At 44.2% G+C, this 21577-nt stretch overlaps 1 protein-coding gene across 5 annotated transcripts in view; it reads left to right on the top strand.

Annotated features, from left to right (window-relative positions):
- NLK (nemo like kinase) overlaps nucleotides 1-21577 on the top strand; it is a 157508-nt gene that overhangs the window by 130445 nt on the left and 5486 nt on the right. For 3 of the 5 annotated variants that reach the window (XM_033921623.1, XM_033921618.1, XM_033921620.1), the window contains 2 exons: nucleotides 12045-12243; nucleotides 20902-21166. In XM_033921623.1, coding sequence (XP_033777514.1) covers nucleotides 12045-12243; nucleotides 20902-21065 — 363 coding nt within the window. In that variant the 3' untranslated portion in view covers nucleotides 21066-21166. Of the gene's footprint in view, nucleotides 1-12044; nucleotides 12244-20901; nucleotides 21167-21577 lie in introns of those variants that run through there. The other 2 variants (XM_033921619.1, XM_033921622.1) reach the window with 1 other exon arrangement.

Below are 21577 nucleotides of genomic sequence, written 5' to 3'. Positions count from 1 at the left end.
TGCTTTCTCACCCAACATAGGCACACAGCTACTTAGTTCTTAGTTTTCCGCAGAGCTAAAAAGTTGTGTTTTCAAACATTCCTTCGTTTTTTGTCCTTGCCTTCCCACTTGCATGTTCTTTTAATTCTTTTTCTTTTAAAAAACCCAACAACTCTGGAGTAGTTTTTTTCCCCATTCGTTGCCTTTCGGTGGCTTGACCGACAGAGCCTCTTTTCTCGCCTCAGCCATTGAGTTAAATTGGCTGAGACGGTGTTTCCATCAATGTCCCGCCCGTTAACAGATTTTAAAAAGTGAGGCCAGTGCCAAAGAACCATTTCCATCACAGATCCCCACAACTGGCGTTTATAGTGCTTTGGTCCAAAGCATCGAGTTCAGTCCTGTGTGTGTTCCACTCCAAAAGCGCACCATTAAAAATCGCATTCTTCAACAAGAAAAGTTGTTTGGTGTCAGCATGGAGGGGGATTTGGCATCGCAACCATCGATGTCGAAGGCACCGACGCTGTCTGATGCACCAACATAAACTCAGGTGTCACAGGTCATCGCTCCATCTGGTAAGCCAGCTAAAAAGCCAACAGCTTCCCAGACAGTGTCGTAGGTCACTAAGGCATTGAGTCCAGTCATGCCGACCAAGCGAAGACTCCTTATGCAACTCGTTTCCAAATCGAGGGGTACATCATCATCCAAGTCATCCTCTTCAGAACGACTTGCAACACCATTGGTACTGGTAACTAAGACAAAGTTACCGGTGCTTACTTTTTTTTTTTTTTTTTTTTAAGTTCAATCTTTTTATTGAGGTTTATGAACATGTAAATAAACAAGCAAAAGAGCAATCAGGAAATGTGAACTAGAGAAAAATCACAGTCGGATGTTTCATACAAATCAAATATGCATATGTGTTGATAAATTATAATTTTTGATCGTTCACAAAATTATCAATGGGAGTCCATAATTGGGTCTGGGAATGTTGAAGTAACGGGAAACGTTTCTCAACAGTGTATTTTTCAAATCGTTTGTATAAACAGACAGAATTCCACCAGAAGGAGTAATTAAGTCTATAGGGTGTAGCTTGACGAGCATGGTGAACAGATGCATTTTGTGAGCTCTCTCCAACGGCTTCTCTACAGATAATCATATTGCCATTTTTTCTCTGATTTACGGACTTCTATCATCTAGTGATAGCTGCGGATTGCACAGATGTCATTATCCAAACCTGGCAAACCTGAGCCGTTCTCCTCTCCTTTACCAAACATGACCCAGGATCACCCGACAAAAAGGCGCCAAAAACTCTTGACTCTCAAATCGAACTGCTAATCTTAGAAATAAGAGAATTTAAAGGGATAATGAACAAGCAGGTCGAAGAGACACAATTAATAATAATAATAACAACAGCTTATATACCGCAATACCGTGAAGTTCTATGCAGTTTACAAAGATTAAGCAAAGGTACAAATTGATTGACTTTAAGAGGGGAGGAAGAAAGAGGATTAATAGGACAAGAAATCCATTTGATACGAACCAAGATTGAAACACTAAGCTCACAGTTCACAGACGCCAAACATCGTATAGATGCACTTGAAGATTTAATTAAAAATCAATCTCATAATATTTCACATGCTCTTAGTCAAGAGCAGACCATACACCAGCAGCAAACGGATTTCGAAGACCTTGCCAATAGAAACCACAGTAACAACGTCTGTATCAGCATACCGGAAAATTCAGAAGGGCCCGATGTTATTGCCTTCTTAACTGACCTCATCCCGTCTCTGCTCAGTCTATCATTTACCACACCGCTCGAGATTGAAATGGCGTACCGAGTTCCATCTAGGTCTCTCACCTAACCAGAAATTACCAAGGTCCATTGTCGCAAAAATAATGCGATACCAATACACGCTGGTGATCCTGACTACAATGAAAACTAAAAACCACCTCTTATACTAAGATCAGAAAATTATCTTTGTACCGGACCTGGCGAAGTCGACAGCAGCCCGAAGGAAAATATTTCTGCAACAATGACAAGATCTTTTTTTTAATTTTTTATTCCTTTTTTCATACTACAGCAAGTGTATCATAAAAAATTATACGATCTCATAAAATATACACTTGATTTTCTTACATGTATCATTGTAAATACAATATATCATTCTAAATTCATATACAATGATATCTGAAAATGTATGTATTACCGTATATAGTATGCATAACAATGACAAGATCTAAAGGAAATCGGAGCGAGATTTGGCCTACTATATCCGGTGCTTACTTTTCAACAGAGGCTTGATGCTCTGTTTCGTGAGGAGTACAGGGATATGTTCCATCTCTTGACCATGACTCCTCTGGTACCAGCCCAGCCTGAGCATGACACCACGAGGCCTTCCGGTACCATTGATTCAACATCATAGATCTCAACACCATTCATCTCGTCCATCCAGTCATGCATCAAAGCATCATTCCTCCAGACACCGTTCCAGTTCCTCGAAGCATCATTCTTCTTTGAGGCAGTCTAGTGAGTGTTCCTGCAAATCTAAGCATGTTTCTCATCCACGTCCTGAGAAGCGTAAACATCCTGAAGAACCTTCGTTCTCTTCATCGGATCCACACCATTCTAAGCATCGCTTTCCTTCTGCCCTTATTGATTCTGTCCTACAGTATGACACCAGTGCAGACATTTTTCATTCGACTATGGAGGTGTATGACTCTCCTGAGGCACAATCTCCATGACAGACTCCTCCTAGAGCAACTTTTCCCACTGAGAGACTTTCTTTCACTCACTTTATTAGACAGTTGGGAAAGGATCTGTCCATCAAACTGGAGGCAGATTCCAAATATAGTGCTGAATTTTTGGAAACTTTGGACTTTGACGAGCCTCCTAAGGAGCTTCTCAAACTTACTTTACCCTTCCAAAAAATTGGGAATCTCCTCTTTCTGTTCCTGTTGCGCCTAGGAAATTGGACTCTCTCTATAAGATTATTTCCTGTCCAATCTTTGACAAACCTCAACTGTCCCATCAATCTTTAGTGGTGGCGACCCCTTTGAAGTAGCCTACTTCATCCAAAGTCTACGCCTCGGTCCCACCAGGTTGAGAGGGACGTACTGTGGACAGATTTGGCTGATAGCTTTACCAAATCTCCATGTTGGCAAATCAAGTCATCAATTACAACTTCTATTTTTCTTGTTATATGAAACATCTCGTCAAGCAATTGCCTGCTTTTCAGAAATATCTTCCATCTCATTGAATAAAAGATTTTCAGCACATTGTCAGCACTCTCACCCAGTTGAGGAAGTACTTGGTTCGATCGGCTTATGATGTCTTTAAGCTGACATCCAGGGCTTTTATGTTTGTGGCTATGAGAAGATTCGCCTGGCTCAGGGTTGCTGATATGGATGTTAACCTCTAAGACAGATTGTCAAATATCCCCTGTTTGGGGGATAAGCTTTTTGGGTACTCGATGTAAAATGCCACTCAAAAGCTCAATGATCATGAAAAACAGTGGGATGCTTTAGTTAAACCTAAACCCAAGCCTTCCACAACAAGACTATTCAAACTCTCCTCTTCATATCAGAGGCGTTTTTCAGCCGGATCTTCTGCTCCTTCCAGGCCACAATAGAAGAAACTGAAGCAACAATGCCCTCAGAAACCTTAAGCGGCTGCTCCTACTAAATCGATCCAGTCTTTTTGACAGGCTACTCAAGAGCATAGTTGCAATTCCTTTACATCAGTCTCTCCCTCAGCCAATCGAAGGACATCTCCAACTTTATTTTCATCGTTGGGAGTTGGATATGGAACAAAACGGTGGAACCAGACCCTGGACCACAGGAGTTAAAATGTTAAAGTTTATTGGTGTTCAAAACAAATCAATATCACAAAGCTATAAATTCCGATAGATGCCAACAGGATAAAAACATAAAAATTGTACTGTGTTTGAGGTAAACAGACACGGTCCGTGTTTTGGCAATGAATAGCCTTCAACAGACCTTAACAAAGTGGGCTAGCATTCAGACAGACGGTAGTATACGGGCATCAGATTGCACAACTAATAGCAGAATATAGTAACACTAGTATTTTAGCCCATTACCTTAACGGGTGATAGAATATATGTCTGTCTATCGTTCCTTATTTCTGTCTCTCTCTCCCTCCCGCTGTCTTTCTTTCTGTCTGTCTCTCTCCCTGGCCCACTTTGTCTGTCTGTCTTTCTTTATCTCTCCCTGCCCCTGTGTCTGTCTTCTTTACTTTCTGTCTCCCTTCCTCCCACTGTCTCTCTTTCTATCTATCTGTCTCTCTCCCTGCCTCCTAAGCAGCAGCATTTCTCTCCCCCCACTTCCCTGTGCAGCAGCCACAGCAGCATTCCCACCCCCTCCATTTCCCTCCCCCCCCACTATTTCCCTGTGCAGCAGCAGCATTTCCCCTACCCCCCTTTTCCCTTCCCGCGGTCTGGCCGGCTCCCTTAGTCCCTTTCCGCCCCCCCCCCCTTCCCGCGGTCCCTACAAACCTGCGACTCCAGCAGCGTCAGCAGCTCTCTACACATGCTGCTTCAGGGCCTTCTACTGCCCTGATTTGCTCTGCCGAGTCTCTGATGATGTCATCAGGGACGTGCCAGAGTAAATCAGGGCAGTAGAAGGCCCCGAAGCAGCGTGTGTAGAGTGCTGCAGATGCTGCTGGAGTCGCAGGTTTGGAGTCGGGACCGTGGGAAGGGACTAAGTGAGCCGGTCGGATCGCGGGAAGGGAAGGGGGGGCGGCAAGGGAGTAAGTGAGCCTTACCAATCGTGTGGAGAGCAGGGAGTCCAGTGCTGACGGCCAGTCCTGCGAGTGTAGGTAGGGGCTGGGGACTCGCGCATGCGCACTCCTGCGGCCACGGACCTACATCTCACAGATCAGAGAAAATGGAACACACAAGTAGGAGTGCGCATGCTCAGCTAGGGTTTTATTATATAGGATAGTAGATGACAGCAGATAAAGACCTGAATGGTCCATCCAGTCTGCCCAATATGTGTTGTTATGAATCCTAAAAAAAAAACTCGAGAGCATAGTTGCAATTCCAGTCTCTCCCTCAGCCAATCGGAGGTCATCTCCAACTTTATTTTCATCTTTGGGAGTTGATCACCTCAGACCTCTGGGTTCTACACATCATTCGAGGGGGTTACTCTCTTCATTTTGTCACCATCCCTCCAGATCATCCTCCAAGAGAGTCTTCTTTAAATCCTCACCAGTCCTCCCTTCTTCAGGAAATTGATTCTCTTCTCCTCAATGCCATCGAGAAAGTTCCTGTGGATCAGCTGAACCAGGGGTTTTACTCCCACTATTTTCTAGTCCCAAAGAAGACCAGAGGTCTCTGACCTAGTTTAAATCTCAGAGCCCTCAACAAGTTTCTTGGCTTCTTTGACTGGGTAACTAGACAACTGGATGCCGGGGAGTCTCTGGACGTGATATATTTGGACTTCAGCAAAGCTTTTGATAGCGTCCCACACCGCAGGTTATTGAACAAGCTGAAATCGCTGGGATTAGGGGACACACTAACTGCATGGGTTAGGGACTGGCTACATGGTAGACTTCAAAAGGTAGTGGTTAACGGTACCCCCTCCAAAACGTCAAACGTGACCAGTGGAGTACCACAGGGCTCGGTCTTGGGCCCGATTCTATTCAACTTATTCATAGGTGATATGACCCAAGGGCTTAGAGGAAAAGTATCTTTGTTTGCCGACGACGCCAAACTATGCAACATAGTAGGCAAAAGCATTTTGCCTGACAGTATGATGCAGGACCTACTACTACTGGAACAGTGGTCATCGACTTGGCAGCTATGCTTTAATGCTAAAAAGTGTAAAGTAATGCACCTGGGTAAGGGAAATCCATGCAGAACTTACACACTAAATGGTGAGACCTTGGCTAGGACCACGGCGGAACGTGATTTAGGGGTGATCATTAGTGATGACATGAAGGCTGCCAATCAAGTGGAAAAGGCTTCCTCCAAGGCAAGGCAAATGATGGGTTGTATCCGTAGGGGTTTTGTCAGCAGAAGACCTGAAGTGATAATGCCACTGTACAGATCCATGGTGAGACCTCATTTGGAGTATTGTGTTCAATTCTGGAGGCCACACTACCGGAAAGATGTGCGGCGAATTGAGTCGGTTCAGCGAATGGCCACCAGGATGGTCTCGGGGCTCAGGGATCTCACGTATGAAGAAAGGCTAAATAAATTGCAGCTGTACTCACTAGAGGAACGAAGAGAAAGGGGGGACATGATTGAGACGTTCAAATATGTCACGGGCCATATCGAGGTGGAAGATGATATCTTCTGTCCTATAGGTCCTTCGACCACCAGAGGGCATCCGCTGAAAATCAGGGGAGGGAAATTTCGAGGTGATTCCAGGAAATACTTCTTCACAGAAAGGGTGGTCGATCATTGGAACAGTCTATCTCTGCAGGTGATTGAGGCCAACAGCGTGTCAGATTTTAAGAGAAAATGGGACATTCACGTGGGATCTCTAAGGGAGTAAAGTCAGGGAGGTGGGTCATTAGAGCGGGCAGACTTGATGGGCTATAGCCCTATTCTGCCGTCATATTCTATGTTTCTTAAGGAAAAGTATCGGATGATGTTCCTAGCCACTCTGTATCCCCTCTTGGCTCATAACGATTGGTTATGCTCTCTAGATCTCAAGGAAGCCTATACTCATATCCCCATTCATCCAGCTTACAGGAATGGATTATATGTATAAGAATGTCAAGTGATGTATATTTTATTATTAATGTATTGTTATAATATTAATCACTTGTTTGTCAATTTTAAAATGAATAAAGAATTTTAAAAAAAAAAGGAAGTACCTCAGATTTCAAGTGGTCCACCGCCACTATCAATACAAGGTACTACCTTTCGACCTGGCATCCTTTTATTTATTTACTTATTCAATTTTCTATATCGTTTTCCCAGGGGAGCTCAGAACAGTTTACATGAATTTATTCAGGTATTCAAGCATTTTTCCCTGTTTGTCCTGGTGGGCTCATAGTCTATCTAATGTACCTGGGGCAATGGGGGATTAAGTGATTCCCAGAGTCTTCACCAAGTGCCTGGTAGTGGTGGCAGTGGCCTTGAGGTCTCAGGGCCTTCAAGTCTTCCCCTACCTAGACGATTGGCTCATCAAGGATCCTTCGTCTCAAGGTGTACTCTTAGCAACAAATCAGACCATACTATTTCTTTAGAACTTGGGGTTCGAGATCAGCTTCCCCAAGTCATAACTTCAACTATCTTAGAAGCTCCTGTTCATCGGCATTCTGCTCAACACCACTCAGGGTGTTTCTTCCTCAACAATGTCAGGATACTTTAGTCCAACTTTGTCATCAGATTGCCCAGCTTCAGTCAATTTCAGCCAGGCACATGATGGTTCTTCTGGGCCACATTGCTTCCAGTCCAATGTGAGGCTTCATTTCCAGATGCCTCAATAGTCCCTGGTTTCACAGTGGTCTCAGACCCACTCTCACAACACATTTCTGTCACCTCATCTTTTCGACTGTCGCTTCAGTGGCGGATGAACTCTTCCAATCTTTCCAGAGGTCTTTTGTTTCACACGCCTCATCAAAAAGTTCTGACCACGGATTTGTCAACCTATACTAGGGGAGCTCATTGGGATGGCCTTTGCATTCAAGGTCACTGGTCCCTCAGACAACAATGCTTTCACATAAATCTTCTGGAACTCAGAACGATTTACTATGCTTTCAGAGCTTTTCAGCATTTAGTAGTTGATCATGTCTTTGTACTGTACCTTCCTTCCAACCGAAAGTGGTTTCTACCTTCCTTGTCATACAGTTTCTACCTTCCTTGTTAAACAAGAAGTTCGTTTGTCTGCCTTTTCTTCCGTAGGCTCGGAGCAAAAGGATCAGATCTTGCACAAGTTGGCTGTCAGGGGAGTCTTGCTCCACTGTTTAGAGAGGACTAATATTTTCTGGCTGTCTAATCGCCTTTCCTGACTGCTGTGCCTCGCTGTGGTCATCCTGCGGCCAAGGCTTCGACCGTTTGATGGATTCGAATGGCCATTTTCATGACTTCCATCGTCCATGATAAGCAGCCGCCAATTTTGCTTGACGCCCACTTGACTGGAAGTTTGGCAGTGTTGTGGGTGGTGTCTCACTCGATTCAACCTGATGAACTTTTTAGGATGGCTATTTGATCTTCTCTTCATACTTTTACCTGATTTTTACCGAGTGGATGTGGCTGCTAGTTCTGATGCTGCTTTTTGGACCTTGATTATGAGGGCAGGCTCTTCTGTCCCTCCTTAGATTTTACCATTGCTTCGGTACGTCACCTAACTTATGGAATCCGGAAGGGTCGTAACAGAATGGAAGATTAAGTTTATATCTTCGATAATCTTCTTTCTGTTAGTCCCTGTAGGATTCCCTACGACTTACCCTCTATGTGTACACTCAGCTGTTTGGAATAGTTTGCTTCTTTCTACCTTGATGATTCTCCTTACAGGCTTTCCAACCAGTTGAGAGATCCTTTGGGGAGTTTTCTGTGAGTATGCATTACCGAAGGCCTTTCTTGGAATACTTATTGCAAATAGCAGGTTAGTTCTACATTGTTCCTCAATGTTTCTGAGTTGCCTTTGTGCCTATTCATCGCTTGTTAATATTTTGCAGAGCAAACCAGTTCAAGAATTACTTATGTTACTGGGGATCCTCCCCCGTACCCCCTCATCACGGATTTGTCCACGTATGTTGCTTGACTTTGGGATTTAACTGGATATGTTTACTAGCTCTCAGTGAAGCATGTGCTCAGAAAAGTTTGTGGATTTCTGCAACTCCAGATTGCGGGTTGGGATTAAACACCTAGAGTATGGAATCCTACAGGTACTAACAGAAAGAAGATATAAACCTAATCTTCCATTAGCACCTAAGTGCAGTGTTTTAATTTGTTGCCCCAAACTAGACCTCATTTTAAGTACCTAATTAACCCCGTCCTTTACAAAGCCACACTAGCATTTTTAGCACTGGCCGCAGTTGTAACAGCTCAGATGCTCGTTGGAATTCTATGAGCATTGGAGCTGTTTCTAAAGCGGTCGGCGCTAAAAATGCTAGCGTGGCTTTGTCAAGGAAGGGGGTAAATTACAAGAAATAAAAAGAGAACCTAAATTTAGGAGTCAGTTTGGGGGTTGGAGCAGTTTACTTTCTTCAGAAGAGTAGATAGTGGGGCTCCCCAAGGGTCTGTGCTGGAACTGCTGCTTTTTAACATTTATAAATGATCTAGAGATGAGAATAACTAGTGAGTTAATTAAATTTGCTGATGACTCAAAGTTGTTCAGAGTTGTTTAATCACAAGAAGATTGTGAGAAATTGCAAGAGGACCTTGGGGGACTTCCGGTTGAGCTATGAAGCTGTGAAGATGTGAGTCGCATCGGCTCCAGAAGACCCCGCAGTGAATAACCTGCATGTATAGCATCATCCCTATTATTTTGGCCATGCGAGTTTGCTGAGGCTCCGGGAAGTATGCTTTCTTACATTCAATACCTGTGGCTGAATGGTGACCAAATTAACGCACAAAGATCAGGAGAAGGGGAAGGCCTTGGATCCTAAGATGGCGGATGTAGCAGCACCAGTCTCTCTCTCTCTCTCTCTCTCCAAGTTTGCCTAGTTCCGCATGGGTAGTGGAGGTCACTACAAAGGTTCAGGCGACGCTGGAACACACGGTGGGCAAACAACTTCAACAAATCCTAGATAAACTGGATGCCATGGACCAGCGGTTTACTACTAAAGATCTGCAGGAAGTGCAGCAACGAGTTGGCTCAGTGGAAGACACAGTCCACATGCTCACAACAGATTCCCAGACTACGGCCTTACGTCTCGTTGAGCTGGAAGCCAAAGTAGAAAACCTGGAAAACCGGTCACACTGAAATAATTTGAGGCTGGTGGGTCTCCCGGAATCCATACCTGCTCAAACACTGTCTACTTTCCTGGAGACTTGGATAGTGGATGCTTTACAACTTACCTCTTTGCTGGTTCCACTCCGCATAGAAACAGTGCAGACTGGGTCAGCAGCACAATGTATCAGGGCGGCCCAGGATTGTGATCTTTAAAGTACTAAACTATGCGCATAAAATGGCGATCTTGCGGACACTTAGGGCTCCTTTTACTAAGGTGCGCTAGCGGTTTTAGCGCATGCTTAGCGCGTGCTACAATTCCACGCGCGCTAGATGCTAATGCCTCCATAGAGCTTGGATTAATATTTTCATTTATCGCATGGTTTTGCGCGCGCTAATCTTCAGCGCGTGCTAAAAACGCTAGCACACTTTAGTAAAAGGAGCCTTTAGAGTGGGAAACTCTCTACAATACAAGAATAGGCCTGTGTTATATTTTCTGGATTACTCGATGAAAGTGTAAAAAGCTTGGAGAGCCTTCTCGCCATTGTAATGTAATGTAATGTAATTTATTTCTTATATACCGCTACATCCGTTAGGTTCTAAGCGGTTTGAAGAAAATATACATTAAGATTATAAATGAGAAGTAAGAAGGTACTTAAAAAATTCCCTTGCTGTCCCGAAGGCTCACAATCTAACTAAAGTACCTGGAAATTAATAAAGAAGAGAAAATAAAGATGGTTGAAAAAAGAAAAATTCTATGTGAATTTATAGGATGGAAATTAAACTGACAGTGAAGAACTGTATGAAAAATACATATGGAATTCAGTTAGAGAGGGTAGGTTACAATCTATTTATGGTATTTGTTTAATTGGAAGGTGTTAAGGTGGGTAATTTGGGGGAAGGTTATCTGAAGGTAGGTGAATCTTCTGGAGGTAAAAGAGGAGGGGTTAAGATATTTGGATGAATTTTTTGAAAAGCAGGGTTTTGATTTCTTTTCTGAATGTTTTGAAGTTGTCTGATATTGTCATAAGATTGGAGATGGAATGGTTGATTTTTGCTGCTTGTGTTGCTAGAAGGTTGTCAAACATTTTCTTGCGTTGTGTGCCTTTGAGTGGGGGGAAGGCGAAAGGGTTCGAGGTTCTTCTGTGTCTTGAGGTGGAGATTTGGTTTAAGCGGTTATTTAGATAGGAGGGGGAAGAGCCGTGTAATGCTTTGAATATCAGGCAGTAGAATTTGAATTGGATTCGTGCTTGTATGGGTAGCCAGTGAGAGTCTAAGAAGGCAGTTGTTATGTGATCATATTTTTTGAGTGAGTAGATCAATCTGAGGGCGGTGTTTTGTATGGTCTGGAGTTGTTTTATCATTGTGTTCCCAAATGTTCCAGGATAAAGTCCGCTTCAATCTCATGTACCCTGCTCGCCTGAAAATCATGCATGGAGGAGCTTTTCACTTCTTTGAGAATGTGGTGATGGCAAGTTCTTTTCTGCACTCTGCTAAAACCTTGATTTTCTGGACTTGACTTTGGATATGTGGGTTTGATGCGCCCGCTTTTTGCCCGTATATCCACTTGCTGCAAAATGGGGGACTACCTTCCAGTTTCCTGTGAATGACCTTTGTTTCTCGTTTGATGGTGGCTGATTGCAAGAGGACCTTGGGAGACTAGGCATTAAAATGGTAGATGACATTTAATGTGAACAAGTGCAAAGGGATGCATGTGGAAAAGAGAAACCCAAACTATAGCTACTCGATGCAAGGTTCCACATTAGGAGTTGCACTGTCCAGGAAAAGGATCTAAGTGTCATCGCTGGTGATACGTGTGTCACGGCTTCCTTTTTTAGATGACACACATCACGGTGTCCTGTTGGATCCTATGTACTCACACAAGAGAACCATTTTTTTTTTCCCTGGAATGCTACATTGAATTTTCAACAATAAAGATAAGACTTTTACTCCTTGTACATCGTATCCTTGTAGCTTCAATGGTCCATTTTTGTCACAAATTTTGCATCACCTTAAAGTAAGATGGTGTAGTTTGCATTTCACAAATGTCTCTCGTTCCGGTGTAACAATCTGCCTATTACTGCCTTGTACGAGGGTTAAATTCACTATTTGATATTTTTTTTACATATACATCTTTCAGTTTAATATACAGTTACATCTTTAATATACATAGAATGTTCTGTTCTCATTTAATATTTTAGTTGAAAAGAATAACGGCAAAAGATGCCTTAGCGCACCCATATCTGGATGAAGGACGACTGAGGTATCACACATGTATGTGCAAATGTTGCTTTTCCACCTCTACTGGAAGAGTGTACACCAGTGACTTTGAGCCCATCACGAATCCTAAGTTTGATGACACCTTTGAAAAAAACCTTAGTTCTGTTCGTCAGGTTAAAGGTAAGTTTCACTGAATTATCCTAGTTGCATAATCTATGCTACAATTCTCTTTACCATATTTCCCCATGTGCCGCAGCAAATGCTGATTAATGTTTTAAAACTGGTAGATAATCCGCCCCATGGTATTAGCCGCGGCTTATCTTACCGGTACCTTTTTAAGTCATCTCCCCCTTAAATACCTCCCTCGCTGGATGGCTGCCTCCTCCAATCTCGCAGCCAGCTGTGCAGGGCAGGAGCGATCGCCTCGATCTCCCAGCACACAGAGGTAATGCCCCATCTGCTGCAGTCAGATGGGGCATTACCTGCTGGACGGCTGCCTCCTCCAATCTCGCGGCCACTTCCTGAATGGCTGCTGTCAGTTCTCGCAATTTCCACGAGAACTGATGGTAGCTATTAAGGAAGCGGCGCAGGGCTAGGCTGGAGGTCGAAAAGATCGTTCCTGCCCTGCTGGCCATGAGATTAGAGGAGGCAGCCGTCTAGTAGGTAATGTCCCATCTGACTGCAGCAGTCCAAGTGGGTTTGTGTGCTGGGAGCAGGGTGATGCTGTGTCAAGCAGTCCTCATCAGGAACCTATCTGATGGGGGGATGATGATTTTAAGATAGGCTGCCCCATTTAAGAAACCACACCCACTAGGCCGGTTTGCATTTAACCCCACTTTGCTGTTTTAGATAGAAGGCAGTATATATAAGAACATAAGAATTGCCACAGCTGGGTCGTGCACAGTGGTGCATCGTGCCCAGCAAGTACGCTCACGCAGCAGTGCCCTATTTGAGTCTAGCCTTACCTGCGTACATTCTGGTTCAGCAGGAACTTGTCTAACGTAATATACTTTAAATCTCTATTCTGTTATGTCCCCTCTGGATTCTGTACACAGTGTGTTTCATCTCAACCTGCAAACTGGGTCTTGCAGAAAACCACACACTTTTTTTTTCTGCTCCTCCCACTTGGCTGAGGAATGCAGAGCCCCCTTCAGTTTACATTTCTGCTGGCAAACATGCAGAAGTGCTTCTGATCTGCTCTACTTCTTTTTCTTATTTTTGCATTTAAGTTTTGTCTTTTTCTCGTTGGCTTTGGTGCCTTGAGACCTCTGTAGATGGGTTCTCTGCCTGGGAAAGGCAGCAGTATACGCGGAGCCGGACTGCATTTCACAGGGCAAGCTTTGGGTGGGCTTATGGACTAGCCTGCTGAGTGCTGCCTTTAGAGCTCGGGTTCTCTCATCTACCCACTTTTCGTAAAGTACTGAAGACATATTTATTTCAGAAATTTACCAATGATCCTTCTTTTTCAAATAATCAATCATAAAAGATAAAATTCTGGCCTAAAAGATATAGTTTCTGTTCTAATCTCATGTATAATTTTATTAATGTTTTGTTAACCGAGTCGAGCCCTCCTATTGGGATGAATCGGTACAAAAAAATCAAAGATTAGATTACCTTCTGACCCTGTCAGAGGTTTAAGCACCCTGTGTAAGAGTACTCAGGGTATCAGGACACAAGCTATGTTTTCCCACCCCCAATTGCATGAGGAGGTTCCAAGGGGGCAGAGGTTTTAGTCAGAGTCCGTCCAACTGGCAACCCGAAGATCCTGAAGATTGGACTGTTCAATGAAAATATGAGGCAGAAATTCCTTTCCCTTTATTTCAGCTGCATAGACAGACAAGGCACTTTGGAGACAGTGAGTATAGCCCCATTGCTTCCTATGGGAGAATCGACAGGGAGGGGGGATGTCTTTCTAGGGGTAGGGTTCAGGTCTCCTACCTCGAAACTCCCTAAATTGCCATTTTTTTGTGTTTTTATATTGTCTCTACAAGCCATTTTGGTGCAAATTTTATGGCAGTGGCTATATTTAATTTTATCAAATTATTATTTATTTATTTTACTTTTTTTCCTGCTTTCATAACCCTTGATTTTGAAAACAATCGTCGGGGATGGACTCCTCCACATCTAATCAGTTGAATTCATATGTGTATTGCGTCGGCTTACTGGTGGAGGAGCGTCCATGTACCACAGCATGCAAGGGGAGAGCCTGTATGGGTCCATGAAATGGGCAAGAAATCCTGCCCTGTGCGGGTTTTTGGCAGCAACGCAGAAATACCGAGTCTGAAGATGCCTCACAGGCCTCCTTTTGAGCCCAGAGGGAGCTGATAATAGCCCTGAAGTATGGTTTTTCCCCAGAATTTGTTCAGCTCATGTGGGCGTCATTCCTTATGGCCCCGGCTCATGCAGAGCAGCCGATGTATGTATTGCAGACTTCTGTGCCAGCATCTTCCTTTATGGGGGTCTCTGCTCAGGTCCCCAGCACCACTGTCACTAAAGACCAAGATTGACTTAGTTGGCACACAGACACTATGCTGGATGCTGCGAGACCTGATATGGGTGATGACCCCTCTATCTGCCGGCTGTTTAAATCAGCCTCTGTTCCCCATTTCATAGCAGACGCCATGAAGTAACTGAAGTTAGAGGCTCAGCCCTCCATGTCCATGAGCCGTTCTAATGCTATGATGGCTTTTTTGTCGGCACATCCAGATCTCATGGCTCTGGTTACTGAGCATTGGGAGATTCTAGAGGGCTTCTTCAGGTTCTCTAAGACTATGGCTAAACTTTATCCTATGGCACTGGAATTTCAGCAGCTATATGAGTAGCTGAAGGTGGATTCAGCGGTGGCTTAGATCACCAATCACATTAGTGAAGGAGGGGTGATGCTGAAAGATTCTCAAGACCGCAGGGGAAGTGGCTTCTTCTGGCATTAAGGCTGCAACAGCTGCCTCGTTTGCGGCACAAGCCTGTCAACAAGACTAAGCCAGGATCCTTTGATGGAAGAGGATGCCTGCCTCCAGCTCGTACTTGAGGGGGTAGATTATGTAGCAGGTGCCTTATATGACCTTATCAGGGTTCTGGATAAAGTTTCGGCATATGCTATCTCAGCTCACAGAATGCTTCAGATTAGCCACTGGGTTGATGATTCAGCCTCCAAGGCAACCCTAAGCAGTCTTCCTTTTAAGGGTCAAATGCTTTTTGGAAAGGGGTTGGATGACCTTATGGCTAGTGTGGTGGACCGCTGCCCTAAGCCCCTCCCAAATTCTAGGCCTCGGTGTACTCACGGGGGGGGGTCGCAGTAATTTGCCCCTGGTACTTTAGTAATTCCAAAAGCTACAAACAATGCTATAGCAACCCCAGACGCCAGTAGGCTTCAGGTTCTCACACTAGCCCCACTTTGAAGAAGTCCCAATAATGCCAGATCCTTAACCATGCCTCCTCATATTGGAGGCCAGTTGTTGGAGTTCCTCCAGGAATGGGAACAGATTTCCTTGGACCAGTGAGTGCTGGACATCATATGGTACAGACACAAGAGAAGATTTCTTTCATCTCCCTCTGGATTCTCCGGCAGGAAGACCAGAAAAGGCACTGAGAGTCCAGGCAACACTATAGCATCTCTTAGTCATTTGAGCCATGGAGCCGGGTCCCATAAACGAATTGGGCTCCAGCAGATACTCTTTATACTTCATCATGCCAAAGAAAAGCTCAGAGGTCTAGAGGCCCATCCTGGATCTCAAGTTGGTCAATGCTTTTCTGCGGATTCCTCACATTCAAATAGAGATGGTGCAGTTTGTCAAATCCAGAGACGTAAGGAATTTCCCCAGAGTCACTGCTGCAATGACTGAGGCTTATCTTCATGTCTCTATCTTTCCTGTTTTAGAGCACACAGCGGTTCCACTTCACTTACATCTAATCTAGATATGACCAGAATTTTTTTTATTTTTTGGGGTGGCAGCTATTTGCTTGTTGCAACCCTTGCCACAGCCTTTTCCTATGTGGAAGTTTAATGTTGTGCTGAAAGGGCTTGTGGAAGCCTCTTTTGACGTGCTCAAGGATGCATCCCTTCTGGACCTTACGGTCAAGACAGTTTTCCTCTTGGTGATTGTTTCAGCAAGGTGGATTTCAGAGCTGCAGGTTCACAGAGGTGGGGTTTCCCTCTGCACACCTGCCTCATTTCTTCCAAAGGTGGTTTCGGATTTTCATGTCAACCAGGAAGTTCGGCTACCACAGGGTCGGAGCAAAAGAATAATATTTTGAAGAAACTGGATGTGCACGGTTTTGCTCCACTACTTAGAAAGGATTAATGATTGTCATCTTTCTGACCAGCCAGTCCAGATGAAGTAGGACAGCGTCCAAAGCTTCTATTGAAAAATGGGTCTACATGCCATTTCATCAACGTACATCGTAAGTGGCAAGCATCTACTCTTTGAGTTTTGGCCAGGTACTAGTGACCTGATTGGCCACTATGAGAACGGGCTACTGGGCTTTATGGACCATTGGTCTGACCCAGTAAGGCTATTCTTATGTTCTCACTTGACAAGAGGTGCTGTCGCTTCAAGGACGGAGTCTCGAGAGAGTAGTATGTCCAAAATTTGTAGAGCAGCCACTTGGTCATTTCTTCATACCTTTACCTGGTTTTACAGAGTTAATGTGGTGCATCACTATGATGACGCTTTTAGGGCATCAGTGTTGGGGGGGGCAGGCTCTTCTGTTCCACCCTAAACGTTGCCATTGCTTTGGTATGTCACCTTGCATACAGAATCCAGAGGGGACATAACAGAATGGAAGATTATGTTCTTACCTTTGGTAATCTTCTTTCTATTAGTCCCCGACAGATTCTGTATGGCCCACCCTCTTGTCTATTCTGTGTCTGCCTTCCTCCTTTCAGGCCTCAGTACATTACAGCCAACAGACAGTTCCTGTGGGGAATTGTTCTGTATATGCAGGTACATTTCTCTTCCAAGACATGTTTCCATTTTGTGCTCATTGCATGTGGTAGGTTGGTTCCATGTTGCTACCATGTTCTTGCCAGTTTTTCATGTTGCCTCTTAATAAATTGTACTGTTTTTTTGCAGAGCAGACCAGAATGCTGTTGTGTAACAGGGAAATTCCCCGTGCCCCCTTTATTTCCATGTTGCGTTCCAGTGTTATTCGTTAAAAAGCGCTCCATCAACGATTGACCGGGTATGGAGGGGTCTCCCCGGACAACGCTCTTACGTTTTGTATGAGGCATGGCTGTGAAACCATACCAAGAAGTAATTTTCCAAGAGGTAAAGCGAGAGTAGACAGAGCTCAGTCTCTAACAGTTCCCGCTGCCGCCATCTTGTCTCCCCTAGTGCTCCAGTGTTATTAGGTTGCTTTTGGAAGTAACTGCAGGGGGCTCTGTATTCCTTAGCCAAGTGGAGGAGCAGAAGAAAAAAATGTGTGGTTTTCTGCAAGACCTGCTTAGCAGGTTGAGATGAAACACCTTGTGTATAGAATCCGTTGGTTACTAACAGATTACCAAAGGTAAGATCTTAATCATCCATTAGATCCTTGAAGGCCACGTCTTGTGCATCTCAGTCTGCTGCAAATCTTTTGCTATAAACTGATGTGGAGAATGGCCCCCATCTATCTCTTACCTCACTTCGAACAATACATCCCCACAAGGACAACCAGAAATCGCAATCTCTTTGCCTATCCAAAGATCACTGATTGCAAATACAGATCCTTTATGGACAGAACCTTTAAGTTTCAAGCTAGCAAACAGCAAACCTGGTTGAACGGTTTCATCAACGGAGCCCGGTTGACCTATGTTGCTTTTCGGAAAGAAATTAAGACAGCTCTGTTCGACAGATTTATCTCCTAGACAGATACCCCCTCCCCTCCTTTTTTTTTAAAAAAAATTATTATCCAACATATTGATAATTGCGTATTCTCACAAATTGAATTCTGTTTTTTTCACTGACTCTTCAGTGACATTTTTTGCCTATTGTATTCTAAATTCGCTGGCTGTCCAGCCCTATTCACTGTAACAAGCTAATATTATGTTTCTCACTAATTGTACTCTGTAATCACTGTAATTCACTGATTGTACAGCTCTCTTCACTGTAAACCACTTAGAAGTCGCAAGATTGTGGCGGTATAGAAAAAAATAAAGTTATTATTAGTTAGATTTCCAGAAATGCCATTTTACTAATAGGATTTCCCATTTTTGGTTCTGACCATTGTAATTGTGGATACTTTGCAGTATCGCATGTTTTATGGTCCAAGACTGCAACAGGTGAAATTAAATTAAAATTACAAATTAGATTATTTTGTTTGCTACAGTGTTTACGTATCTAGTTGTTTTTCACACCTAATATCAATACTATGCAGTTTAAGAGATGGGAGGTTGCAAAAGTTATTAGGCTACCATATCCATAGGATTAGGGGACACTCTAACTACATGGGTTGAGGATTGGCTGAGTGGTAGACTTCAGAGGGTGGTGGTAAACGGTACCCCATCCAAAACGTCAGGCGTGATCAGTGGAGTGCTGCAGGGCTCGGTCATGGGCCCGATTCTATTCAACTTATTCATAAGAGATATGACCCAAGGGCTTAGAGGAAGGGTATCACTGTTTGCCAACGACGCCAAACTTTGCAACATAGTAGGTAAAAGCATTTTGCCTGATAATATGACGCAGGATCTACTGCTGCTGGAACGGTGGTCAGCAACATGGAAGCTAGACTTCAGTGCTAAAAAGTGTAAGGTAATGCACCTGGGTAAGAGAAACCCGCACAGAACTTACATACTAAATGGTGAGACCTTGGCCAGGATCACGACGGAACGTGATCTAGGGGTGATCATTAGTGATGACATGAAGGCTGCAAATCAAGTGGAGAAGGCTTCCTCCAGGGCAAGGCAAATGATGGGTTGTATCCGTAGAGGTTTTGTCAGCAGGAGACCTGAAGTCATGATGCCGCTATACAGGTCCATGGTGAGGCCTCATTTGGAATATTGTGTTCAATTCTGGAGACCACACTACCAGAAGGATGTGCTGAGAATCGAGTCGGTTCAACGAATGGCCACTAGGATGGTCTTGGGGCTCAAGGATCTCACGTATGAAGAAAGACTTAATAAACTGCGGCTGTACTCACTTGAGGAACGAAGAGAAAGGGGAGACATGATTGAAACGTTTAAGTACATCACGGGCCGTATTGAGTCGGAAGAAGATATCTTCTATCTCATGGGACCCTCGACCACCAGAGGGCATCCGCTGAAAATCAGGGGAGGGAAGTTCCATAGCGACTCCAGAAAATTCTTCTTCACCGAAAGAGTGGTAGTTCATTGGAATAAACTCCCACTGCAGGTGATTGAGGCCAGCAGCGTGTCAGATTTTAAGAGAAAATGGGATATTCACATGGGATCCCTAAGGGAGTGAAATCAGGGGGGGCGGGTATCTGGAATGGGCAGACTTGGTGGGCTATAGCCCTTTTCTGCCGTCTTTTTCTATGTTTCTATCCTATAGACCTGTCCTTGAGGACCCCAGCTGGTCGGGTTTTCAAGATATCCCTAATAAATATGCATGAGGCAGATCTGCATATAATAGAAGTGACAGGCATGCAAATCTGCCTCATACATATGCATTAGGGATATCTTGAAAACCCAAGTGGCAGAGGGTCCCCCAAGACAGGTTTAGGAACCAATGCCCTAGACTGTTCTTGAGAGAGTCATCACAGTAGGACAACATAAGAAGTTGCCTCCGCTGGGGCAGACCAGAGGTCCATCCTGCCCAGCGGTCCGCTCTCATGGCGGCCCATCAGGCCTAATTGCTTGAACAGTGTCCCTGACTAATTTTGTAACTGCTCTAATCCTATCCCTAATACCTACCTCTACTCCTATCTGTACCCCTCAATCCCTTTGTCCTCCAGGTACCTGTCCAGACCCTCTTTGAAGCCCTGTAGCGTGCTCCTGCTTATCACATCCTCCGGTAGCGCGTTCCATGTATCCACCACCCTCTGAGTGAAAAAGAACTTCCTGGCGTTTGTTCTAAACCTTTCCCCTTTCAATTTCTCTGAGTGCCCTGAAGCATAATTGGTATAATCAGTTTCATGAAAGAGCTTCTCTGCTGATGTAATAGATGCCTCGAAAATAAATACTCTGAATGAAATCATTAAAATTAATATCTTTATTTTAAATTAACTGTGTTGCTGTTGAAACTTTAATCTACCATGACATATCCAAAGCACAGCATGTTATATAGTGGGAAACATTTTATCCCACAAAGACTTTGAAGAACATAAGAAAAAAGTGGCAAATCATAGTTTTATATTGTTTGACAAATGATTGCAGCTGTTTTCATTAGAGTAAATGGTTTCCTATCTTTAGTTTTTTCCCAATCTACTGTATTTTCACGCATATAACGTGTGCATTATACACGGTTTTTACAAACCGTGCATAACCTTGCGCGTTATACGCGTGAGCGCGTTTTACAAAATTTTTTTTACATAGTTCCCTCCCCGACATCCGATTCACCCCCCCCCCCCCCCCCGGCAGGACCGCTCGCACGCACCCGCACCCCCACCCTGAAGGACTGCTCGCACCCCCACAGCCTCCCGACCCCCCCCCCCCCGCTCATCATGTAGAAGCTCCTACCGGTGTCCTGCTGCTTCCTCTTGGCGGTCCCGGCCCTTCTGTGAGCCCTGCGTCTGCGCTGCTTCGTCTTCCGGCGGTCCCGCCCTTTCTCTCTGACGATGTGCGCGTTTTACACGGGTGCGCGTTATGTACGTGAAAATACGGTAATTGAGGGGAAGCATTTTGTGGGGAGGGAGTAGCTCAGTGTGTAAATCTGATTCTGTGATCATGATTCTTCCCTGCAGAAATCATTCATCAGTTTATTTTGGAACAGCAGAAAGGAAACAGAGTACCACTCTGCATTAATCCTCAGTCTGCTGCTTTTAAAAGCTTTATTAGGTATGTCATTTTATCTTACCCTGTGTCACACATTATTGTTATATGTATAGGGAGTATTTCAGCCATGTGAATAAACTGTGATAAAATTTACAACTAAATGTTATTTAAAGTGTTTTTTTTATATAACTTGATTTCTGAGTAATAATTATAAATGCTTTAGTTTGTATATCCTTCACAAAGAATCGCTCCTACCGTGTTTCCCCAAAAATAAAATTAATTTTAGGCCCAAAAAACTCACTAGGTCTTATTTTCGGGGTATGTACATGATCATCTCTCCCTTGCTCCCCTTTACCACAATTCTTCCTCTTTCCTGTCTCTCCCTCACATGTGCAGCATCTTTCCTCCTCTCCCTCCCATCCCTTGTGCAGCAGAACCCTTGAGCGAGCACCCCCCCAAGCATCTGCCCCTGCCACACAGCCAAACCCCCATCCTTCCCTCGCTCCCATCCGAACCCCACCGACCGCAAGCCCTACATACCTCCCTAAGCATTGTCGGGCCAGCAGCACTCTAAACAGACTGCCTTGACCTTGTCCACCCGTAAATTCACTCTGCCGCGTTACTGGCCTAGAGTTATGGACACAT

Source organism: Geotrypetes seraphini, chromosome 15 (genome assembly GCF_902459505.1).
Source record: "Geotrypetes seraphini chromosome 15, aGeoSer1.1, whole genome shotgun sequence".
Taxonomy (NCBI): Eukaryota; Metazoa; Chordata; class Amphibia; order Gymnophiona; family Dermophiidae; genus Geotrypetes; species Geotrypetes seraphini.
Note: the sequence above shows the minus strand (reverse complement) of the source record. Positions and strands in the feature narration are given on the sequence as shown.